At 33.5% G+C, this 27,683-nt stretch overlaps 1 protein-coding gene across 2 annotated transcripts in view; it reads right to left on the bottom strand.

Moving 5' to 3' along the window:
• Positions 1-27,683, bottom strand: part of ADAM10 (ADAM metallopeptidase domain 10) — a 146,696-nt gene that overhangs the window by 44,944 nt on the left and 74,069 nt on the right. For both annotated transcript variants that reach the window (XM_020981811.2, XM_020981798.2), the window contains exons 4-5: positions 26,701-26,859; positions 2,081-2,181 (exon numbers count right to left, since the gene is read on the bottom strand). In XM_020981811.2, the coding sequence (XP_020837470.1) occupies positions 2,081-2,181; positions 26,701-26,859 (260 nt within the window). The remainder of the gene's footprint in view (positions 1-2,080; positions 2,182-26,700; positions 26,860-27,683) is intronic.

Below are 27,683 nucleotides of genomic sequence, written 5' to 3'. Positions count from 1 at the left end.
CTTTTTTTTAAAACCAGTATTAAAGTATTTTAATGGTTGCTCTTTTGTAGTACAGTCTGAAATCTAATACTCATAGACCTTTCCTTCCAACATTTTCCCATAATTACTCTTTGAGATTCTTGACCTTTTATTCTATCATATGAATTATTATTTTTTCTAGCTCTATAAAAGATTCTTTTGGAAGTTTGACTGGTACAGAACTAGATATTTTAAACATATTTATTCTTCTTTGTTTATCTGGAACAATATGTCATAGTGACAAATGCTGGAAGAATTAAACTCAAAAAGTCAAAATAACTGCTTAGAATGGAGTGTGAATTCACATCAGATGTAATTATAATTTTTAAAGTTTGGAAGTCTAATTGTTGAGGGACTTTAACATAAAAACTAGATACAGAAAAACTGTTAATTCAAAGCTAACATACTTATAGCACTTTTTAAAACCTTAAAATCATATAAGAATGTCAACTATTATTTTTATTTACTATTAATACTGCATCCAACTGCAGAGAAGTAACAAATACATACTCATGAATGAAATTTACTAATGAAAATGGTTCCATCAAATGAAATTCAATTTTAATCCAACTGTGACAATAAGGGCCAACATTGTGTGTGTGTGTGTGTGTGTGTGTGTGTGTGTACACACCCCTGAATGCTGAATACTAATATCAAATATTAATTCAATGCCAGCTAGAAATGTTTATCCTTCATGTATCCCTTTTATGCTATCTTTCACTTTTGATTTCATCTGCAAACAAAATAAAAGTAAAAAGAGTGTAAAGATACCAGTTTTTGTATTAAAGTTTATAAGGTATTACTTTAAGAAATATTTGAATTATAAAAATTTGTTATATACAGCATTCCCTTTTTCAACCATATTCTTTCATGCATTAAAAGCACACTGGTTCCCATTTTATAGGATGCAACCCAATGGAAAAGCAATAAGCTACAGAGAAGGAAATCATGAGTCCAAGATTCAATATAGTAGGGAAGTATAAATTTTACAGATTATAGATATAAATATGCATGACTATTTTTAGATTTATGTAGATATCCTTAAAAGCCTTTTCATGATAAAATTCTGTAATTATGGAGTTTCTCAAGAGTTATCAAAAGTACAACTATTATCATCATCTGGGTAAAGGTACATTAATTTAGACATTAAAATGATGCTCCTACTTAAAAAATTGTAAATAACTGCATGAAGACATCATATATTTCAAGCGGCTGTTGTTTTTTGCATATAGAAACAAGAACTTCTTCTGCTTTCTGAAGGAACCTAATGATCCACTGAGACAATACTTTTTGCTTTTTCAAGAAATAAACTTTAAACTGAATTTTATTTCATATTAATGTAAAGAATATTAGTAACTAAATTATGTCATCATCCGAATATAAGGCAGTAATGAAAGTCTCATAAAGCAGCTAATTCTAATCAATGCTCTTTTTATAAAATATGTAATAGTTTTATAAATGTTGGCAAGCAAATGGAGCTTGCCAGTAAAAAAATTCCTTGGGACAAACAGATACTGAAAAGAGTTTGTTTATCACACCCTACATTAAGTGGGCATCAACTCTGTTCACAGAAAAAGAAAAGGCAACCCTATTTCTGGATTATTTTTTTTTAATTGCTAAACTTACAAATCTGATACCTATGAATAAAGAACGCTCAAGAAATAACAAAGGTTGAAAAATATGATGATAAAAAAAGGTAATAAAATATTTAACACAGAAACACATTGTATGCAGTGGAAAGATACCTGGGCTTGGAGCCATAGGTTCAAAATCTAACTCTGTCACTTATTAATCATGTTATCTTCAGAAAAAAACCACATCTTACTTCTCTAGTCTTCAAAAGACCAAAACCGTAAGATGAAATTATACCTCTAGACTCAACTACACCTCATAGTATTGTTATACACAAACAGCTTGATAAACTATATACGTGTGCTCATGCAATAATTTTAGCAGCATACAAATCTTTCCCAAAATACGTAATATTCAATTTCAAAATGCAGAAAAAAACATATTTATGTATTTCTACTTCTATAATAAGGTCCAATAGTGAACTTCATACCTGTGTGCTTTCCTCTACACCAGTCATCTGGTACTTCCTCATTCTTTCGAATACTGAATGATCTGCACAGCCTCCCTGTGGGCCATATTTATGGGGATATTCTAAAATGCAGGAAAAAAAGTCACTATATTATATAATGGGCCTAGATATTTACAAACAATGAAACTGAGATAATAAGCTAGCATAATAAATTTTATGTAATGCCTGCTACATAACTCGAGGATAACTTGAGAATTCAAAACTGCTGTTTTAGTTTGTTCTGAATTTAATTTATTATTGTTTTTCTGACGAACAGACATAGGCATACCTTATTTTACTGTGCTTCACAGATATTGTTTTTTTTTTTACAAATTGAAGGTTTGTGGCAGCCCCAAATCAAGCAAGTCTGTCGGCGCAATTTTTCCAACAGTATGTGCTTACATAATATCTGAGTCACATTTTGGTAACTGTTGGAACATTTCAAGCTTTTTCATTATTATTATACGTTATGGTGATCTGTGATCCGCAGTCTTTGATATTACTATTGTAATTGTTACTATGTAATTATAAGACAGCAAACTTAATCAACAAATGTGTGTGTCTGACTACTCCACAAACTGGCCGTTCTCCATCTCTCTTTCTCTCTCTAACATCTCTATTCCCTGGGACACAACAGTACAGAAATTAGGCCAATTAACAATATTACAATAACCTCTAAGGGTTCAAGCAAAAGGAAGAGTCAACTGATGTGACAAACTTTATTGCTGTCTTATTTCAAGAAACTTACAGCCACCTCAACTTTCAGCAATCATCACCCTGATCAGTCAGCTGCCATCACAACATGAAGGCAAGACTCTACATCAGCAAAAAAAAAAAAAAAAAAAAAAATGATTTGCTGAAGGCTCAGATGATAGTGAGCAATTTTTAGCAATAAAGTATTTTTAATTAAGGTATGTACATTTTTAAAGAAACAATACAATAGACTATAGTATAGTGTAAACAAAACACTTACATGCACTGGGAAACAAAAAAATTCATATGACTTGCTTTATTGCAATATTCAATTTACTGTAGTGGTCTGGAATGAAACCCACACTATCTCCAAGGTATGTTTGTATTACAGGATGCTGTTTTCATTGAAGTCTAATGACCACATCAGAAAATTTAATATATAAATAGAATGATTAACACAATTTTCTCAAATTTACTCAAACTGATTATGTATCCATAACAATAATTTATTTACCATAATAATAATATTTAACAAAAATTACATTTTTATAATTCTGGAATGAAAGGGAGGAAGAAAAATGCAATACAGAACTATTACTACATTGGCAGACTTCTTAAATTTCATTTCTTCAGGGGCAGCTAGGTGGCACAGTGGATAGAGTACCGGCCCTGAAGTCAAGAGGACCTGAGTTCAAATCCAGCCTCAGACCAACCACTTGACACTTAACTAGCTGTGTGACCCTAGGCAAGTTACTTAACCCCAATTGCTTTAAAAAAAGCAAAAAAAAATTCATTTCTTTACATTTCTATATGAAACAACATTCCTATATGAAACAAGTGAAATCCTCAATTTCCCTTGACTTATCTCTTTTATTGAAATTCCATGCAGCCTTCAATAAAGAGAAGGAAGTCAATAAAATAACAAAAAATTTAGGGGCAGCTAGGTGGTGCAGTGAATACCGCACTGGCCCTGGAGTCAGAAGGACCCAAGTTCAAATACAGCATCAGACACATGATACTCACTAGCTGTGTGTGACCCTGGGCAAGTCATTTAACCCCAACTGCCTCGCCAACAATCAATCAATCAATCAATAGATAGATAAATAGATAAACAGATAAACGAATGGATGAATAGATGGATAGATGAATAAACTCACTGAAAACCCTTACTGTCACAATTTTTTGGTTATTGCTTCCTCGCTTTTTTACATTTCCCCTCTTCAAGTGTCACTTTCTTTATCTAAAATGGAAAGAATATCTGTCCTACCCACCTCACAGGGCCACAAGAACTAACGTATATGAAAACCGTAAAGCATTATAAAAAAGTTTGTTTATGTCAAGTAGCTACAGATGCTAATAATTTTATGGCTTCCTAGTGAGTCTGCTTCTTAGTGATTAAGCTAACATTTCATTTCTATACCAAAATGAAATTTTTTTTCAAACTGGTAAATTTAGCCATATTAAAAATACTCAAAATCAGATTGACAAAATTAAGAAAAAAAGGAAAATGACAAAAGTTGGAAGGGCAGCAGGAAAATGGGAACAATGATACACTGTTGGTAGACCTGTGAAATAATCCAGGCATTCTAGAAAGCAATTTGAAAATAGTTCCAAGAAATTACTTAACTACATATAACTTGCTAACCCAGCAACAACTAACCTTTTACCCTAGGAGATCAAACATAAAGGAAAAGGTGATACATACAAAAATATTTATAGCAGATCTTTTTCTGGGAGCAAAGAATTAGAAACCTTCAGGGAATGTCAACAAATTCGGGAATGATTGTATGGTATATGAATACAACGGCATACTACTGTGCTGCAGAAATTAAGAAAGATAGTTTCAGAGAAATATAGGAAGACTGGTATGGACTAATGCAGAATGAAATAAGCAAAAACTAGAAGAACAATATACTGTAATGTTAACACCGTAAAAGGGAACATTTTGAAAGACATAAGAACTCTGATCAACACAATGATCAATCACGATTCTAGAGATCCAATGAATGTTACCCATTTTCTGACAGAGAGGTTATGGAATAATACACAGAATAAAACACTTATTTTTGGACAGGGCCAATATGCAAGTTTATTTTGCTTGACTGTGCTTATTTGTTACAAAGATTTTATTATTTTTTTTCTCCCTGTGGGGAGAGGGGAGAAGAGGTAAAAAGAAAAAATAAATGCTTGATAATTAAAGAAAAATAAAATTTAATGAAAGTCAATTTATATAAACTTTCTTAGAAAGTTATCTCCTGAAAGAGATCCTTTTTTAAGAATATCTTTTATTTTTCCTTTTACAGTCATTCGTAAAACATTTGTATACCTAAGACAAGAAACTTGCAACCATGCTTATCCCTATATCTCTTGCTACCAATTAAACTCAAATTTTTATATAAATTACTGTCAAGCTAGGTTCTGAAATACAAATAAATATATAGTACCAGCCCTCAAGGAGCTTAAATTCTAGTAAAGAAGATTAGTATAGAGTTAATACAATTTAGAAAATAACTGGCGAGAAGATGAAAGGATGGGATCACTTGGAGCCAGGAAGTTTAGAACTGGATTCATGGAACCTTAACTGGACTTTGAAGAGAAGAATTTAAATAAACAGAGATTTGGAAGGGAGACTATTCTAGGAAGAGAGGACAATATTCAAAAAGGCACAAAGATGGAGTAAGGGCATGACAAAAACTGGAGAATGGCACGTAGTCTACTTTGGCTGGAATAATATTACAAATCAGAGAAGGCTAAAAATGTGGACTGGTCCAAGATTGTAAAAACCTTTGAATGTCAAACTAGGAAATCTTAGATTTTATTCAGTGAAAAATGAGGGCTCAAAGTTTTTTTAAACAAGGTGTGATGTAATCAGAATTATGACTAATGATTATTCTGGCAACAATTCTACGAACAGATAAGAACAGGAAGAGTCTGGACAACAGAACATTTAAGAGTTTATAACAGTATCTAGTTGTTAGTAATAAGGTCCTAATCTAGGATGGTCATAGTGAGAGTAGAGAGGAGGGGAAAAATTAGAGATGACAGAAACAAAACCTAGTAAATGAATGGATGCAGAAAGTGAGGGAGAATGGAGGGTCAATGATGATTCAGAAATTTTGAGCTTTCTTTTGCCAGAAAGATGATGGGGCCATTAACTGAAAAAGAAGCTAGAAAGAGAAGACTTTAGGGTTAAGATAATTAGTTCCATTTTGTATAAAATGAGTTTGTGGTGATGACAAGGTATTCATATAGAAATAAATGTTCTGCAAGCAATGTGAAATGGAGACCTGAACACCAGAAGGGAAATCAGATAGACAGATATGAAATCATTAACACTGAGATCACCCGAACCAAGGATGCCAATTACAAATACAATATAAAAAAGGAAGAGAAAGCAGAGGACCCATTCCACATATAAGGGCGGGAAATACACAAAGAGCAATCATATACAGAACTAAAGAACCAGAAGAGAGCAGTATGTGGGGGAGGAGGGGTGAAAGAGGAGAGGCAACAGGCATAGTATCAAATGTTAATGAGAGATCAATGAGAATGAATACTTTAAATGGTCAATGGATTTTGGTAAAAAGCAACTTTAATTATCTTAATGTCAGCAACTGTGATCTTTTAAGTATAATTTCATGAGCTTAGGTACTCTAATCTGTATCATACTGACAGAATTGAAGTATAAAGGACTTCTGAGTTCAGCTAATTTGAAACCTTTATCTTATGGAGATAGTGAAGTAAAAAGTTGCAAAATGAGTTGGCCTAGATCAAAGAGTTACATAGTAAATACAAGATAACCCAAGTCTTCTGATCTTCAGAGTTCATAATTCTTTCTTCTACACCACACAGCAGCCAAGCACTGTTCTCTCTGCCTGTGGTGTGGCCACTAAATTACTTTTAAATAACATACACATATATGTGTATATATGTACATGTATGGGGGGTGTGTGTGGTGCTTTAATTCTTACAAAAGACATTTCCTACAAGAAGCAGGTAAATGTTATTATTCCTATTTTACTGTGAGTAAACAAAAACTCAAAGAATTTAAGAACTTATTTAAGTTCACAAAAATGGTAATATCCAAATCAGTTTTCAAACCCACACCTCCTAACTGAAATCAGTGCTGTTTCCACTATAGCACATGATTTCATTAAAGACATAATGGATCAGAAAAGTCAAGCCAAAATGGCAGAGAAGCAGAGATCACAAACCACCTTGGCAAAGCTCCAAACAGATCTATAAAACATAGATCCAACCGTGATGGGGGAAATCTAAGAAAAAGTCACAATGGGTCATTTTTCCAGCCCAGGTAGAGATCTGGCCAGGAGTTCCAAGTATGGAGTACTCTAGCATAGGAGAAGATGTACACCAGGGCAAGAGAAGGTCCCGAAACCCATACTGAGGCATTCAGAGACACATATAGCATGAGGTCAAGAGCCAACTGGCAGCTTTATCATCCTCTACCCAGGTCCATGTCATAGATCCAAGGTGGACTAACGAAATATATGGGGGAACTGAGAGACAAGCAGAAGTGGAGATGCTCAGATTCCAGAGCAGAACAGGGTCTCAACTTCTAGCCCAGTACGAAACTTTCAGAGGACCAAGCAAGGTGAGAATTACCAAAGGTGAGACTGCTGTTTTGTCACTCAGAACCAAGAGAGTTTCCCAGATGACTGATAGTGGCTGAGTGCAGCAGCATTCTATTGTGGATCAGTCAGCATTTAGGTCAAGAAACTGCACAGCTCAGACCAGGAGGTTGCTGCAGACCTTGCCCTGCATCAAACAACTTTGGAGTTTGATCTCTACCCTGAGCTGTCCTGGTATCCTAGAAAAATAAAACACTCAATACCTCAAGAAAGCAGTAACAAGACCTGCCCAGAACTTCTGTATACATGTGCTCAGAGTCTCACCCTAAAATCAAGTTAGACTCCAGCTAGTAGGCTGGAAGAATGAGGTTGGAAAAAAGAATTCCATCATAAAAAAGCTATTATGGTGACAAGGAAGGTCAAGACAAACCCAGGAGAACAGAGTAAGGCCAAAATATTTATAAGCAAAGCCTCAAAGAAAGCATAACATGGACATAAATTCAACTAGAATTCCTAGAGGAGATGGTGCAAAAAAAAAAAAGTTTTAAAATGCTTTTGTCAATGAAATGAGAGTACTACAAGAAAAAAATAGAAAAGATGAGAACTACAGAGGAAAAATCGGAGAAGGAATTAATAGTTTGGAACAAGAGCTACAAAACCTTCCTCAAAGTTTCTGAAAATTAAAATACACCAAATGGGTGGTCTAGTGTGTGTGACCCCAGGCAAGTCACTTAACCCCAAATGCCTTACAAAAATAAATAAGATCAAATAGGAGCCAACACAAAATTATTTCTTTTAAAAAGTCAAAAGACTGAAGGAAAAAAAAGGAAATCAAAGGTATGTCAAATCAAAAATGACCTCAAAAATACTATCTCAACACCACAACCAAAATAAGAGCTAAGATATCTTAAACTCTTAGAACAAAAAGCAAAGTGTTTTATAGAAAAAATTCACTGGTCATTTCTTTAAAAAAAAAAAAGCCTCAAAATGAAAACTTCCAAGAAAACTACAGTCAAAAATCGAGAACTTTTACATCAAAGATAAAATACTATGAACAGCCAGAAAGACAGAATTCAAACACTGAGGAGTCACAGACAGAATTACATACAATTTAGCAATCATCACCATAAAGAAGTAGAGAGCTTAGACTATGATCCAGATGAACCAGAAGGCCAAAGATAATAGGCTCACAAGCAACTACTTAACAAGCAAAACTGAGTACAACGCTGCAGGGGGAAAAAAGATCTTTAATGAAATAGAAGACTTCCAAGCATCTCTGATGAAAAAGACCAGTGCTGCAGAGAAACTCTGGAGTTCAAACATAGGAGTGAAGAGGACAATAAAAAAAATATATGAATAAACAATCATGTGGGAGATGGTACATATACTCCCACTGAACTCCACCATCAGGGGTTCATAAAGGTAGTCTAATTAAACAAAGCCTTTGAGTGGTTCTCTTATGTCATGATGATCTTAAAAGAAGACTGGAAAGAGACAAGGGAGAAACACTCAGGAATAAGGGAAAAGAAGGTCAGGGAAAACTATCTCACATAATCAGGTTGCACAAGCACCTATCTATACAACAAAGAAAAGGGGTTGGCATGGGGAAGTAGGATGAGCAGTTGACATTTGAACTTCATTTGCAATCTGAACTGGTCAAAGGAGGGAAGAATATACACAAACACGGTTGAGTACAAAAATACGTTGCACTGAATAGGGAAATATAAAGGAAAAAGGAGAAGGAAGAAGGGGGAATTAGTGAGAGTAAAGTAAGGGAGGGAGAGTCCTAAGTAAGACAAACTCTAAGGATGTTCAAAACTATTTAAAGAGATTTGTGAGGTGGCCAAGAAGGGGAATCTGAGAAAAATACACATTAAAAGAACTGTAAAGATTAACCTTGTAAAAAACAAATTAGCAAAGATGAAGCCCAAAATCAGAAAACCAATGTTGGAAGGAAGAATGTTGGTCTATAACCATACTGGAAAAATCCATAATCTCTAAGTTTATGAGGCTCCATTTTCAGTTTAAAGCCTTCTTAATCAGATCAGCAGTGCTCTAAGTGAACACATTCTTTTTGACCCTAATCATATGTCCTGGCCAGGGCTCATCATTCCCATAAATTCAATGACTCATAAGGAAAGCCAAATTCTGTTCTCTAATAGCATCTTCTTAGCCAAACGTTCACTACGAGTATCCTACTTTCTCTTCTTAAATATATAACTGAAAATTATTAACAAAAATATAATTTGTGTCCCTAAAATTATTTAGTTTCTCCCATTTTTATAATTTGAAGTGATCTTTTGTTGCGGTATTGTTCAATGTTCCTCTCTCTTAGATTAGTACCAATCTAGTCAATGCCCTCTCAGATCAGGGTCCTTTTAACAACCTCACAAGTCAAAATGACTGTACCTTAAAAGACAGTGATAAGTTATAAAATATTCAGGAAAACAATCTGAATAGCAAAGGGCCTCAAGTTCCTGCCATAAGAAGATCAGTTGAAAGAAGTGGCCATAATGAATCAAAGTATAATTAGGCATTTATTAAGCACTTACTATATGCCAGGCCTTGGGATACAAATATGAAGCAATCCCTGACCTAAAGGAGAACAAAATGTACACAGATAAATAAATACAAAAATACAAACATAATTTTCAGGGAAGCAACAACCAGGGCTATCAAAAAGGCCTTGTATAAATGGTAGTGCTCAATCAAGCACAAAAACTTTGACAAAAAATTTTTAGCTATGTAGTGAAGTAAAAAGGCTGACATTCAAAAGTATTTGAGTACCACATATCTTTCAACTAAAGATAGTAGCTTGTGGGATTCTGCAACACCCACATTCAACATTCTACATGCCTTTAAGCATAAGTATTTAAGATTTTCAATATATTTTTTAGAAGTAGCTTCTCCTATTGCCAGGTTCACACCAGGTTCATAGAAACCAATTTTGTTGTAAAATAATTACCTGTAAAGCTCATCAACATGAGCCTACTATTAAATGGAGGACCAATAGGTTCTTTAGATCTTTCAGGAAGTGAAATTGCCTGAAACTATCTCCGATTTATCTTGTACACATCTTGTTTGTACATAGTTGTCTGCATGTTGTCTCCTGCATTGGATTGTGAATATTTTGAATGTGGACATTATTTTTGCCTTTCTTCTTAACCCTAGCACTCAGCACAGTGCCTGGGCATATGCTAGGCACCTAATAAAGGCTTGTTGACTTTACTTATGGGTTTTAAATAATAAATTCACATACAAAATTTTTCAGCTGGTAACACCTTTTGGTTTACAATACTACAACGCAAGCAATTAGTAATCTTTACCATTCAAAACACATTACAAAAATTCTTCTTATACTTATGTGAGGAGAGATTCAGAAAAGCAACCACTACATATTTCTCAAGGGAAAGAATTATACCATCTCTAACTATTTGAATGACTCCATCTGTATTATATTTAACTAAAAACAATCAATGTAAGCAAATAATAATAATGATAACCTTGCATTCAACAATCTTACATCTCTTTTCTTTAGTACAAAAAAATGAAGGCAAACAGTAATAACCAATGACAAATTTATGTCTAACCAGGAATAAAAAGAAAAATTAACTGCTATTAGAATATGATTGCTTTTCATTAGTCTGTTTTCCTTTGAATAATAAAATTGCTATGTAGGTTGTCACTAAATATTTTCTGGTGTTCAAAAATTACTTTTAACAACCTGAGAAAAAAAGCTTATTTGATTTAATGCTAAACTAAACCACATCTGACAGTTCTTGAATCTTTGTCCCCAATAACTTTATTTTGCTAACTCTTTGCAAGATTTGATAGTCTTACCACAACACAAATGTTCATGGGTAAAAAGAGAACAGCAGCTAACTTGCCTCATTTTCACTTGATTCCAAGGAAAATAAAACATGAGAAAAGAAGATGATAATTTTCTATTATGTATTTCCCAATTCAATGACCAGATCAATACTTTGGGAAATATTAATAAGAAAGAATTTCTGTTCTGTGGTTACAAATTAGGTTCCTAGGGCAGCTATGTGACACACTGGATAAAGGACTGGCCCAGGAGTCAGGAAGACCCGAGTTAAAATCTAGCCTTAGACACTTATTAGCTGTGTGACCCTGGGCAAGTCACTTAACTCTGATTGTTTCAATAACAACAGCAACAAAAAGTAGGTTCCTTATTACTGTAGGTTGGTATTAAAAAAATTTTCCCCTGCAATTTCTTCCATCAAAACAACAAACAGCAACATATTCAAAAGATCATTAACTATAACCATGTGTAATTTATACCAAGAATAAATTGGCTGACCCAATGTGAGGGGAGCTCAAGGAGGAAGCTGCTGAGTCCTCAATGGCAGCTCAATGACTGAGGTCAAATGGGGTTGATTCAGCATTAGGAAAACTTAACATAACAGACCATAGTAGTAATTTTTAAAAATAAAATTACATGATTATATCAATAAATATCAAAATGTTTCTGACATAATAAAACATTTATTCATGTCAAAAACTTTAGAAAATTTAGGAATAGACTTTTTTCTTAATAAACTATCTTTTAATAACAAAAACTAGAATTATTTGTAATGGAGAAACACTTCTAGTAAAGGCTTTTTTTAATAAATTCAAGGGTAAAGTAAAAATCCACTGCTACCACTATTATTTATTTAATATGGGTATAGAAATGCTACCTATATAAGACAAGGTAAAAAAACTGAGGCAGTATCACGTACCATATACTTTTAGCTATCAATACAAAAAAAATTCACTAAATACCTATGGGACAGAAACTTCCTTTTCTAACACTCCATATGTGCCAAAGATTTAAAAAAAATTGTGGCTTTTTTCATGTTTTTTTAAATTTTCATATCACCCAGAAACCAAAAGAAATGTTTAAAAAAAACCACATTAAACTGATGCCCAATGACCCTGAGTTCACTCAAGACTCTCCCCATGATCTCCCACCCCATGCTACCATTAATAAGGCTACACTAAGAATCAAGTATCCAAAACACTAGTATGGGCTTCTAACAAAACCCAATTCAACAACCAGGTCCTCCCCTCCCTCTTTCCATCACTGGGGAAATCCAAGCTCCAGACTACTAAATTCAGGCAGGGACTGAAAGCCAGTGTAGCAAGCAGCAGTCCTACAGGAACAAAAACCTTTGGGGGGCCACAGGCCCATAGCTTCAGTACTGCAAAGCTTTAAATAGTCAGTGTTGAAGCAGAAAACCTAGTTGCACAAGATCTGAAAAGCTGTGCACTGCTGGTGCTGGAAAGATAAACCATTAACACCACACAGCACTGCCAGTACCAGGGCAGACAATCCTGAATCACCAAAATGGGAACTCTCTGAAATGCCAGTGTCAAGCCACAGAACTGAGGAATAGTGGGAGCAAAACAAGACAATACTAGGATGTGGCCATGGAAGGGGTAGGAGGATGGAGGCTGTAGCACTCCACTAAGCCTGAGAGAAAGAATGTGTCCAACTGGGGTCAGTTCTGAACACCCAAAAAGTTACCTGGCACAGAGAATTAGGCTGGTGAATCATGAACTGTTCAACAGAGGAGGAAGTCGAGATGCTCTGAGATCCAATCCAGCCCCAAAGGAAACCATTAGAGACAAAGTCAGAAAATGAATAAGGAAAAATCGGGGGGGGGGGGGATGCAGGAAGGCAACACTAAAATTACCAAAGATTTCAGGAAGAAGAAAACTCAAAGACCTTCATAAAAAGATAAATCAACAGGAAGAACAGTTAACAACAGAGAGATATATGGCTTCCAGATCTAGAAAATGAAGTTAGGCATTTACGATTAAGTACTGTAAAACAAAGGAAAATGATCCAACACTTGATGAGAAAGAGGATCCTATGAATTGTGAGAAGATGGAACCACACAATACACTGTTCCAGAGTGGTTCAAAAAAGAAATGAGAATTATGAGAGAAGAATTTATGGCCTGCCCAGCAAAAATAGAAGAGAAAAAATTTATAGTGCAAAATAGAAAAAGTGGAACCTCCAATGTCACATCTCACCAAAGAAATGAAAGAGAAAACAATAGATTGGGAATGCAAATATACATAAGTGAAGGACAATCTAGAAGAAGAAAAGGAAAAAGAAATAACATTAACAGAAAATATGCTCTCTACATGAGCAAAATATACCCATCTTGAAGATAAGATATGGAGAGATACCCTAAGAATCATAGGTCTCCCAGAAGAACAAAAAAGAAAGGAAAAAAAAAAGACCCTTAACAGCATAAGAAGAAGAAAAGAAGAAGAGAAAGCCCAGAACTTCTGAACTTAGAAAATGAAATACCAACTCAAACAATTCAGAGATCACCACAGGGAAAAAAAAAATTCCAAGGCTACAAACTCCAAGACATATAATAGTTAAAATTGATAACTCAATTCATAAACAGCAAGTTTGCAAACAATCAGCAAAAAGACCTTCAAATACAAAGAAAAGGAAATTTAAATAGCCCAAGACTATTCTGTATGTACCATAAAAGATAAAAGGGAATGGAATCCAAAGAGCAATGGTACTCAGAATGTAGCCACGGGTAATCAAACCTGAGCTTAAGATACAAGAATAAAGACAGATGTTCAATAACATTGAAACATTTTTAGAAAGAAAGCTAGAACTGAAGAGATTATTTCCTTCTCAAAACACTCCAAATCACAGAAATGCAGGAATGAATGAAAGCAGCAGGCAATGACAGCAACAACAAAGGATTGACATCAGAGATACCAATTTTCAAGAAACTCTTTCCAAAAAGAATACAAGGAGACAAGAGTGAAGGTAAAGTCTTACAAAGGTAACAGTGAAAAGGTAGGCCTGAGGCATGATGGACATAACCTGGTAACACTGCCTACAGGCAAATCGATGCTTGTTTTTTGTTTGTTTTTTGTGGGACTGTAACATGGGAAGTTACATGAAAGGAAGAGGACAGTAGGAAGATAGAGAGAAGGTGTGATGTGCTGGGGTCAAATCCAGAGCTAGCAATAAGAGGAAGCTGACCATTGTGGACTTAGAAAGAGAAGAGACTATAGTGAAGTGGGTAAGGTGAAAGAGGGAGCAATTAAAAAGGGGGGCATGGGCAGCTAGGTGGCGCAGTAGACAGAGGTCCGGTCTTGGAGTCAGGAAGACCTGAGTTCAAATTCGGCCTCAGATACTTGATACTTGACACTAGCTGTGTGACTCTGAGCAAGTCACTTAACCCCAATTGCCTCACTAAAAAGCAATAAATAAATAAATAAATAAATTATTGGGGGGGTAAGGGAAAGAGGCCTTGCTTTGGTGGTGGGAAGGGGTTTTACTCATGAATGCTCATATGAGTGAAAAGATATGGTCTGGGAAGACAGATGTGGACCTTGTACTGAGTGTACCCTGTGGGATTTGGTGCTTGTAAAGTCTACTCATTCTACCTTGGAAGAGGGGAGCTGAAACTCCTCAGAGCAACTGGCAACTGGAGGAGTAATAGAGAATGGAGATTTGCAGCCAAATGAGGGGGAAAAAAGGTATGAACCAAAACTAGTGTGGCCTCCACCCTATCTAAGAAATATAATGTAATAAATTTGAGTCAGTAAACAGGGATAGACAATATTGTTGATTTATCTCTTATATTTTTCCAGGGTGACAATTCAGCAAGGACCATGTATAATTTGGAATAAACTAAGACTAGTGGTGGGAGTAGTGGAAGCCTGTGTGACTCTCAGATAAGGCTAAGGTGAGAGGTCTCCTTTGTCTTAAGAGATGGTCCCTTCAGATCGAGTTAAAAGAGAGGCTGCACACTTTTCTGTGGTAGTCAGAAGCTGGAAACATAATAGAATGCTCATAGATTGGGAGATGGCTCAACAAGCTGAGGGGTACATAAATAAGATAGAATGTAACCTTGTTTCAAAAGAGAACAATTATGACAAATACAGAGAAATATGGGATAACATACACGGGCCCTGCGCCAATAACTACACTGCAAATGGAAAGAAAAAAAACACAAAATAATTTTAAATGACTATTGTAAAATTACAAAAAACAAGTTTGATTCCAAAGAAAAGTTATGAGAAGACAGTTCCTTCCACATCTTTATATAGGTGATGGATATAGGAGTAAAGAACATTGTATATGTTAGATTTCATAGATATATTCATTGGTCTTGCTAAATTTTTTCTCTTTTTCCACTTCTTTGTTTTTTAAGGGATGCTTTCCCATTTGCCAAATGGCAAATGGTTAAAGGCTATGAACAGGCAGTTAGGAAGGAAAGAAATCCAATTTACAGTCATAAAAAAAAGTTCCAAATTATTAATTAGAAAAATGTAAATTAAACCAACTCTGAGGTACACACACACACACACACACACACACACACACACACATATAAAGGTAATTGGGGTTAAGTGACTTGCCCAGAGTCACCCAGCTAGTAAGTGTCAAATGTTTGGTCTGAGGCCAGATTTGAACTCAGTTCCTCCTGACTTCAGGGCCAGTGCTCTATCTACTGTGCCACTTAGCTGCCCCTATTAAATATATTTTTTTTAAAAACCAACCCCAAAATGATAAATGTTGGAGAGGCTTCAGGAAAATGACACACTAATGGAATGCTGGCAGAACTGTGAATCAGTCTTGCCATCCTAGAAAATAATTTGGAACTATGCCCCAAAAGTGAATAAACTACACATATCCTTAAACCATCAATACTACAAAAAGAGCAAAGAAAAAGGAAAAAGTCCTGTATGTACAAAGTATTAATGATAACTCTTTTCAGAGCAGCAAAAAATCAGAAATTATGAGGTTTCCCATCAATTGGAGAATTATCATAAATACCGGAAATACTGTAAGAAATGACAGAGATAATTTCAGAAAAGCCTGGGAAGACTTGTATGAACTGATGCATCATGAAATGAACAGAAGAGGAAAACAACTTACACTAAAAACAATACCTTAAAAATGAAGAACTCTGAAACACTTAAGAATGCAGATCAATGTAATGACTAATCATGAAGACCAATGACGGAGAATGTTAACATGCTTACAGCAAGGTGATGATCTAAATATGCAGAAAGGTATATATTTTTGGACAGACCACTGAGGGAATGTTTTGCATAACAAAGCGTAGCTATTAGAAGGCTGTCTTCATTTTCTCCTAATGGAGAGACAGAATAAAAAACAATGCTCATTAAGTGAAAATAAAATTTTAATCTTATTAATTTTTTTAAAACTTAAGAGCTGGTTCTTTGGAAGAAGGAGACAGAGGAATATAACAACAAATTAAAGCAAGGTAAAAATTAAAGATTTTGTGCAAAAACTTTTCAATTTAATGTAATCAAAATTATCCATTTTGCATTTCATAATGTTCTCTATATCTCCTGTTTGGTGATGAATTCTTCTGCTCTCCATAAATCTGACAGGTAAACTATTCCTTGGTCTCCCAGTTTGCATATAGTATGAGCCTTCATATCTAAATCATGAACCCATTTTGACTTTATTTTGGTATATGGTGTGAAATTTTGGTCCACACCTAGTTTCTGCCATACTCTTTTCCAGATCAAAGCATACCATTTGCTCTTTTTTTTTCCATTTTGTTATGTTTCCTCTTTCTTGTGGTTCCTTTTATTGGTTCTAATTCTTCTTTACAACATGACTAATGTGACAATATGTTTAATAGGAATATAAACATATATTCTATATTAGATTTGTGTGCTGTCTTGAGGAGAGAGGCAGGGAGGGAGTGGGAGAAAAATTTAAAACTCAAAAGCTTATGGAAGGGATTGTTGATAAATCAAAATATAATAAAATATTTTAAACAATTTTTTTAAATGAAAGATTTTTCTTAAGGTAAAAAATAATACAGGCCTGCCTCTCTGCTATGCTAGCAAGAGTATGGCTGCTTTTAAATTTTTCATTAGTGTAGAAATGTTTTCATAGAATGGAAACACAGATCAAAAAATAATTGGAGACTAAATAGCCTAATCTTAAAGAATGAGTAGGTTAAAGAACAAGCCACAGAAATAATACTTTTATTAAAGAAATTGATAATAATTAGACAATATGCCAAAGTCAATGGGATGCAGCAAAAATACTAATCTGAGGAAAACGTATCTCTCTAAATGCCTACATCAATAAAACAGAGGAAGAGCAGATCAACAAATTGGGTATAAAATTTTAAAAACTAGAAAAGAACAAAGCAAAAATCCCCAATTAAACACCAAATTGGAAATCCTAAAAATTAAAGGTGAGATTAATAAAAATGAATGTAAGAAAACTACTTAATTAATAAATAAAACTAAGTTTGTTTTGTGAAAAAAATAATAAAATACATAAATCATTGGTTAATATGATTTTTAAAAAGAGAGAAAACCAAATCATTAGTATAAAAAATGAAAAGTGTGAATTTGCCACTAATGAAGGTGAAAACAAAGCAATAATTAGGAGTTATTTTGCCAATTATGTACCAATAAATTTAATAATTTAAGAAAAATAGAAGAAAACTTAGAAAACTATAAGCTGCCTAGATTAACAGAAGAGGAGAGTACTTAAATAAAACTATTTTAGAAAAAGAAACTGAACAGGCCATAAATGAACTTCTTAAGAAAAAAAGCATCAGAACCAGATGAATTTACAAGTGAATTCTACCAAACATTTAAAGATCAACTAATTCAAATACTAAATATATTACATGGAATAACAGGCAAAGAAGGAGTCTTATGAAACTTCTTTTACGTAATAAATGTGACGGGGATAGATACTTAAACCAGGAAGAGCAAAACCAGAGAAAGAAAATTATAGACCAATTTCACTAATGAATAAGGAGACAAAAATCCTAAATAAAATACTAGCTGACAGACTACAATATATCACAAAGATTATACATTGTGACGAAGTAGAATTTATTCCATGAATACAAGGATGTTTAAGGAAAACTAGTAACATTAGTGATTACATCAATACCAAAGCAACAAAAATCATATGATTATTCATTAGATTCAGAAAAGGCTTTTGACAAAATATAACACTCATCCCTCTTAAAAACATTTAAAAACATGGCTATAAGTGGATTTTCCCTTAAAGTGATAAGAAGTATCTGCCTAAAATCATCAGTGAGCATTATTTGTAATGGGAATAAGCTAGGAGTCTTTCCAATATGATCAAGAGTGAAACAAGGATGCCTCTTATCACCAATATTCAATATTGTATTAGAAATGCTAGCAATAAAGAAAAGAAAGAAAAGAAAAAGAAACAGAAAAATGAGAATGGATCATGAGGTAATAAAACTCTTTTTGTAGACAATGTGATGTACTTGGAAAATCCTAGATTCGGTAAAAAGGCTAGTAGAAACAATTAATAATTTTAGCAAAGTAGCAGGATATAAAATAAACCCATATTAATCATCAGCATTTCTATATATCAACAACAAAACCCTGCAAGAAGAAATAGTAAGAGATACCCTATTTAAAACATCTGGGAGCATACCTGCCAAGACAAACCCAGGAACTACATAAACATGTTTGTAAAACCTTTTTTATACAAATAAAGTCATTTTTAAATAACTGGAGAAAAATTAATTGTTAATGGGTGGGCAGAGCCAACACAAGGAAAATAACAATTCTACCTAAAGTAAACTACTTATTCAATGCCATCTCAATTAAATTACCAACAAATTATTTTATTGAGCTAGAAAAAAAAATAATAAAATTCATTTGGAAGAACAAAAGGTCAAAAATATCAAAGGAATTAGTGGGGGGGGGGGGAAGGAAAGGAAAGGGGTCTAGCAGTACCAGATCTTAAACTTTACTATAAGGCAGTAATTATTAAAATTATCTGGTACTGGCTAAGAAATACAAAGGAGGATCAGTGGAACAGAGATACAATAAGTAGTACTAAATGATTATAAAAACCTTGTGTTTGACAACTGTAAAAATTTAAGCTTTGGGGATAAGAATTCACTATTTGGTAAAAAAAAAAATTGATGGGAAAACTGAAAAGCAGTCTGGCAAAAACTAAGTATAGACCAATACCTTACACCATTTACCAAGATAAAGTCAAAATGTATACATTTTGTTGTATGACCTAGACATAAAGAGAGATATTGTAAGTAAATTAGAAGAACATGGAAGACATTACTAACAGACTTATGGACAGGAGAAGAATTTGTGAATAAACAAGAGATGGAGAGCATTTTGAGATATAAGATGGATAATTTTGATTGCATTAAATTAAAAAAGATTTTGTATAAATAAAATAAATGTAGCCAATACTAAAAAGAAAGCAGAAAATTGGGGGGAGGGAATTTTATAGACAATTTCTCAGATAAAGATCTCATATCTCAAATATACAGAGAACTTTGTCAAATTTATAAGAATATGAGTCATTCCCCAATTGATAAATGGACAGAGGATATAAACAGGCAGGTTTCTTTGTTTTTTTAAACGAAGAAATAAAAGCTATCTATAGTCATATAAAAATGCTCTAAATCATTACTGATTAGAGAAATGCACATTAAAACAACTCTGAGGTACTATCTCACACCTATCAGATTGGCTAAAATGATAAAAGGGGAAAATGACAAATGTTGGAGGGGGTTGTGGAAAAACTGAGACACTAATATACTGCTGGTAGAAACATGAACCGATCCAACCATTTTGGAGAGCAATCTGTAATTATTCCCAGAGTTATGAAACTGTGTATACTCTTTGATCTAGCCATAACAATATTAGGTCCATTTCTCAAGTTGATCAGGAAAAAAAAGGAAAGAAACTATATGTTCTAAAATATTTATAGCACCTCCCTCTGTAGTGGCAAAGAACTGGAAATTGAAGGGATGCTCATTAAGTGGGGAATGGCTGAACAAGTTGTGGTATATAGTTGTGATGGAATACTACTGTTCTACAAGAAATGATGAGCAACACAGGTGCTCATATTCCTTACGAGACCAGCCAATATAGTAGACCTTTAATAAACCTTGTATTTTGGCTGAAAAAAGAAAAAGAAAAAGAAAGAAAAAGAAATGATGGACAAGTTGATCTTAGAAAAACATGGAAAGACTCGCATGAAATAATGAAGAGTGAAATGAGCAGAACAAAGAGAATATTAGATACAGTTACAGCAATATCATTCAAAGAATAATGTGAACGACTAAGCTGTTCTGAAAATTATAAATATCTAAATCAACTACAAAGGATCTAGGAAGGAAGATACTATCCACCTCCAGAGAAAGAACTGATAGAGATATACATAGCATGGTTTTACACACACACACACAGACACGCACGTGCACGTATGTAAAGGGTGGTCTTCTCTAGTTTGAGATGGGGAGGGACTGAGACAGCTTGGAACTTAAAATGTAACCAAAAAAACTTGAATTTTTTTTTTAAAAATTTAAAGTATACTGACATATCCTCCCTCATACTAAGTAGTTACAGAAAAACAGGATGTTAAAACAGTAGTTAACTCCATGTGAATGTTCATGATTAAACAATTAGTAAAAACCATGTCACAGCAGAATTTGGTTATGACATACAACCACAGACGTATGTTCTTCTAAATGGCACTGGTTAAAGAAACACTACACAAAATGAACTTAAATAACTCAATGTTCAATTATATCAAATAATAGTAAATAATAAAGAGCATTACTCCCAGGAAGGAGGGAAAGAAAGTAGGGGGGTAGGGATAAGAAACTTAATACTAAATCATACCATCAATCTGCCAAAAAAAAAAGAATATAAAATATTTCTTATTTACTATTTCAAACTCAAAATGGTTTTAAAACTTCAGTCTTTTCTTCACTTGGAAACAGAAAATTCAGGCTTTCTTTTCCACTAAGATAAAGAAATATCATTACATGTTTAAATGTTCCCTAAAATGTACAACATACTACAGTATATGTGCATGATGAAAAACAGTTCATAAGAAATTCATACAATGCTGATCATGTGAATTCTGCATTTATTGATTTATCACATTCTTATCAAAGGTTAAGATTTATTCTGAAAGCCTGATATTAAGAGTAGAAAGATATTTCCAAAATAAATCCAAGGACCAACACATTTGTATTTGCCTCAAACTACGTCACTGACACAAAATTTCTTGAAGAGGAAAACTGCTCATAAATAACAAAATTTTCCAATTATATATTTTCAAATTCACTGAAGAGTTCATTTTCACTGACTACTATATTCACTGTATAAAGAGACAATGATATTTTCCCTCCAAAACACCAACAGTATAATTCTTCTTCACAAAAAAGGCTTTTGTTTAATTAATGAATAAGACCTCATTGAGATGCTAAATCATTCCATACCTTGCAGTTTCCCTGAAAAGGCCAAACAGCATATTCTTTCATAAAGAATGAGTCATGGGTATAGAATGTTCAGCCTACTGAAAACAAAGATTTGTCTCTTATCTACTCCCTTTCTTATAGCTCCACATTCTACCAAATTTTCTAGGTTTTTGTTAATTGTGTTATTAGAAAATAATTTATAAGTAACAATGACATCATCTACTAAAGGGAAATATTAAGCACAAGACACTCAATTAGATCAAGATTGAAGTTCTGCTGCCCAAAACACTGTTTAAATGGAAGAATGAAGGTCCCTCAACAGGATTCCACTTTGCTTAGCTGACTTGTGAATTCATTAATGACCCAACTGGGAAGAGACAGCTTGCACATTAGGAACTCTAAAGACCAAGGCCACTGTAGAGGAATTCATCCTACATCACATATGTTCATCTTGAGAGTTAACTATTTTAGTACTATTGTTATTATATTAATACAGATAGCAACTAAGATTTATACAGGGCTTCAAGCACTTCGAATATGTTATCTTATTTTATACTCACCACAATCATTGAAGGTAGATATTATTATCCCCATTTTACATTAGAGGAAGATAAGGTTGCAAGAGCTATTAATTGCCTGAGGAAGGAATTCAACTCCTGTCTTACTAACTTCAAATTCATTTTTCTACTACACCAAGATGACTCTTATTAATAATGGATCGAATTATACTATGTGTCTTAAATATTAGTTTATGTAGGACACAGTAAGGTAATATAAATTAAAATGCTTCATAAGTATATACTAAATAAGAAGATACTACAGGTAGACAGCAGATAGACATACTTTAAAAGTTGAAATCCACTACACCAGCATTTGGTCCTAGCACTTCAATTCAACAGATATGATTGTGCCCGTTTCTCACAGTTTGTCTCTCTTTTTAGTAGCTTCCTGGGTTAGGATTTAGTATGTCTATGGAAAATGACAAATGTTAAGAATGTGGGAAAATGCACTAATACATTCATCATGGAGTTGTGAACTAGTCCAACCATTCTGGAAAACAATGCGGAATCATGCCCAAAGGTGCATAAAACTGTGCATACCTTTTGTCCCAGAAATACTGCTACTAGGTCTATATACCAAAGAGATCGATGAAAAGGAACTCATGCACAAAAATATTTATAGTAGCTCTTTCTGTGGTAGCAAATAAATTGGAAACTATAGGGATGCTGACCAACTGGGGAACAACTGAACAAGTTATTGTATATGAATGCAATGGAATACCTCTGCGTTGTAAAAAATGATTAAAGGAAAGATTTTAGAAAAACCTGTGAAAAATTATACAAACTGATGCAAAATGAAGTGAGCAGACCCAGGCAAACAATCTATACAGTAACATTAATAACATAAGGAAGATCAACTGTGAAAGATTAATAACTTTAATCAATACAATAGTTTACCACAATTCCAAAGAACTCATGCTATATAATGCTATCTACCTCCATATAAAGAATTAATGGACTCATAGTATAGGTTAAAGCTTTTTTTTTTATTTTCCGCTTTACTTTCCTGAAACACAATGTGGTTAATGTGAAAATGTTTTACACGACTACATATATAATAATGCATATAGTATTTCATGTCTTTTCAATGGGTGAGGGAGGGGCTGAAGGGAAGGAAGGAATGTAGAACCAAAATTAAAACTAAAATTAAAAAAATAATTCCATTTCTATTATAATAACAAAATCCAAGAGGTAATAATAAAAAGGGAAATTCCATTCCAAAAAACTACCAAATACATAAAATACCTGAGGATCAATTTATCAAAGCACATAAAATACTTGTATAGAATCAATTACAAAGTGCTCTTTAAAGAAACAAAGAACTTAAATAGCTGGAGGAACACTTAGGAACTTAGGAACACAGATGTTCCATGACAATGATTTTTAAAAATGACAATATTACTAAAGATCACTTATGTTTTTAATGTTATTTTGTTCATTTCAGTATGTTCAACTCTTTTGACTCCATTTAGGGTATTCCTGGCAAAGACATTGAAGTGCTTTGCCGTTTCCTTCTCCAGCTCATTTCACCGATGAGAAAACTGAGGAAAACAGGACATAGCTAGTAAGTATCTGAAGTCAGATTTGAACTCACGGAAGATGAGCCTTCCTGTATAACCTAGCTGCTCTTTTTAATGCTACAGCAATCAAATTACTAATGGGATTCACAAAGCTACCACCTTAGTTCAGGACCTCATCACTTCACACTTAAGATTACTGAAACAGCCTAACTGGGAGACCTAATTGGTCTCCCTGAATGAAGTCCCCTCTGTCCCATCCATCCTCCACAGAGCCGCCAATTATTTTTTAAGTGCATAGCTGACAATGTCATTTCAATAGATTCCAGGGATTTTCAGAACTTCTAAATAATTTCAAGAAGTTATACTTTTACTGCAAGCTTAACAAAATAAAAACTTCCAAAAAATAGTTAATAGGGTCACTGGTGTTTCAACATTAAAAAAAAAAACACAACCATTCCCTGCTTAACCAAAAAATATACATATAAAAGTGGAAAAAGTTAAATACTGTGAAAAACACTACAAAATATCCAAGAAATTTGAAAAAGAAAAAAAAATTTTGAATTTGACACATTTAGCAAGTTCCAGGTATAGGAGGTTGGAAAGGGAATGGAATACCAAAAAAAAAAACAACCCACAATACAACAAACATTGCTATCTGTATGAGAGGTCACCACTGCCCTGACCTTTACCTTTAATTCTTTGGACTTCTGCAATTCCATGATTAGTAATAATATATTACAGAAGAGTAGAGTTGGTAGTCATTTTACTAAAATATAAAATTTTAATTCCTAAGATTATTTAGTCCCTTTAAGAGTAAACTGGCATTAAAACCAAAAAAAAATTCTTACATCTGTCATACTTCCAATATTCCCTATAAAGTTCATGACAAAATATCTCTGTTGCATAGTTTATACTTGTCTACACATGTAGAGTAAGAAGCTGTCATTGTGAACACTGCCATAGCTAATGAACTATTTGCTTTAGTTGATGCTTTTTTCCACCTTCTTTTCTACCTAAACCATACCATTCAGTACTTTAAAATTAGAAGAAGTATTCTCAACCCATTAATAACAGCATATGAAACACAAGAAAACACAAGGACTGAATAAAATAAAAATTCCTATTTGGTTTTTTAAAGTCATTCACAACCTAGGCCCCCTACTCTCCAGCCTCACAGGGTATTTCTACCCTTTCCAGTATTTTACAATCCAATCAAAACGGCCTTTCTGTGTACCTCATACCAAGTACACCATCTCCAGTTTCTGTGCTTTTGTTCTGGCAGTCCCTAATGCCTAAAATGTTCTCCCTCTTCGTCTCTGGCCTCAGAGAATCCCTCTCTTTCAAGATGCAGCTCAAACATCACTTTCTGCACAAAGCTTTCCTGACTCTTTGGAGCCCTCTCTCCCTAACTATTTTATATATGCTTATATATCTATATGTCGTCTCCACTGCTACAATACAAATCCTTTGACCACAGATTTCATTCACTGTATTTGCACCCAAAGTACCTAGTAAAGTGCCTGGCACATAGCGGGCATGTAATAAATGCTTGGTGATTGATTAGGGAAGGGGACTATACATTAAGAAACATAAAATATCAAAAATACCAAGAAATGCAGTTCTTAACACAGTACCCAGCACACATTAGGTGCCTAATAAATGTCTATTCATTAACAGGTTGAAAATGAGGTTATGCCAAAGAAATAATTAGTATATACTGATGATTATGGTTTAAAAATCCAAAATCATAAAAAACATAAACAACATTTTAAAGAGATTGGAAGGGGATACAGAAAAGGACCATTAAAACTCTCTCAATACAGCTAAAAATTTATTTTTAAATAAAATTCAAAAAATGTGTTTTATGTCTTATTTTGTTTGAATATTTTTATTGAAGGCTATTAATTTAGGATACAAATATTGAAAAATACAGGGGAATTCTTTTCCTTTCCAATTGAACATTTAAATGTGTACTAGGTTAAATACTTTGTCAGGTAATCATTAGTTGGAGCTTCATCAAATAGAGAGCACAACATTATTTCAAGATGCTAAAAGAAATACTTAGAGTATTTGGAAACTACAAAAATGACTAATATTTATTTTAAAAGACTGATTCAACAAACAGTTATTCATGGAAGGATACTGTGCTCCACAATGTGGTAGGTAAAAAGATTAGTAAGTCATGTTTTCTTTCTTCCTATAAAATCTAGAAGAAATAAGACATGCACAAAAATATACCTAACATAAATTCTCCAGTGAGAGTGCAGTAAGAGATTTCAGATTCAGAGCTAGAAGTGATCTCAGAGGCCTTCTAATTCAATCCCCTCATTTTATAAATGATGAAGAAACTGAGGCCCAGAAAGATTAAGTAATTTGCCCAACATCACAAAAATATTAAGAGCCAGAGTAAGGATTCAAACCCAGATCTTTCAAATTATAGAGTATTATGAGAGTTCAGAGGAATTTCAGATTAGATAGAGGAAATCTTCAAAATTATGCTTTAAAAGAAAAGAATTTATTTCTACTCAACAAATATTTAACGTGCGCAAAGAACTTAACAGTTACATATGCTACGTTTTGTTTATGAAAATGGTAATAGCGATCTATCAGTACAGCATACATATAAAACAACACATCATTTAAATGACTGACTGCTAAACTGATGTAAAGTTGTGAAAAAACTAATCCATAATACAAGATTTCTTAACTCAAAGAGTATTTCTTATAACCAAATTAGCAAAATATGTGTGGTAGAAATCAACGTAAAAAAAGTCTCATTACATATAGGATTTAGAAATAACTATTTTCTAGTTTAATTAATAAACAGTTTTAGAAAGAAAAAAAAGCTTACACTAGATTTGTCTAAAATATCTCCATAACTATGGCCCAGTTTTTTTATATTCTGGAAAAATATTTCTTCTTAAGGTTAGTTGATAGCATAAAAGTACTTACTGATATCATCTTCATGATAAATGACAGAGTGAAATGGCAGAGTTCGGTCCTTAATATATCTCTCTGCTGGTTCAACATAAAATGTGCCACCACGAGTCTGGATGAATCCTTCAAATCTTCCATCAATAACTGACCCATGACTTAAGGTTCCTTCTTCACCTATTAAAGAAAAACCATACTAAGCTATTCTCACATCAAGATAGTTTTCCTTTAAAAATTCCTTCTGAAATTTACATAAAAGCAAATCATCACAGTATAATTTTTGGTATGTTAACTGACAATACATATTGTAAAACAAAATTTATGGTATATATCATTTCATATTTTAATAATTTTAAAGAACTACGATTTCACCAATACAATTTCCAGTAACTCAGATTTCAATCCTTCTAAACTGCATCCTATTCAATTATCTGTGTTCTTGCATAAATCCTACAAAAAGGATCCACCCACTACTATGGAGTTCTTCCGCCCATTCTTTCAATAGCTCAGTGATATCAATGTACTGTTCAGTTTGCCCATTTCTTGCCTCCCACTTTCATTCATGTATCAAGAACTTACTTTATAAATGACAGTAAAGAGGACAACAAAGGAAATTTAAATTATGAGTAGCATGTATGCTTTAATGTAGGAGAATATATGGATCGGTAAGAGTTATAACAACAAAGTTCAACCCCAAAATCTAGTAGTTGAAAGAATACAAAATGCTGTATTTTTCCTAAGAGAGGACTTTCTCTACTCCCGCTAAAGAATTTTTGGATTGGATTTGGCTGTTGCTTTCTTTTGTTCATATGTATTTAAGAAATGCTTTGATAACAATACACCAAGGCTCTGTGCCATAAGCAATTCTTAAATACTGGGAATAAGGATGTATAAAATTAAGATAAGAATTTCAGAATTCTTAAACTATATATTAGAAAGAATATTTTCCAACTGAATGAATAAGATAATTTAGTTCAATGAACATTCAACATCTGTGATAT

Source organism: Phascolarctos cinereus, unplaced genomic scaffold (genome assembly GCF_003287225.1).
Source record: "Phascolarctos cinereus isolate Bilbo 61053 unplaced genomic scaffold, phaCin_HiC Scaffold_3;HRSCAF=262, whole genome shotgun sequence".
Classification (NCBI taxonomy): Eukaryota; Metazoa; Chordata; class Mammalia; order Diprotodontia; family Phascolarctidae; genus Phascolarctos; species Phascolarctos cinereus.
This window is presented reverse-complemented; position numbering and strand designations above follow the sequence as displayed.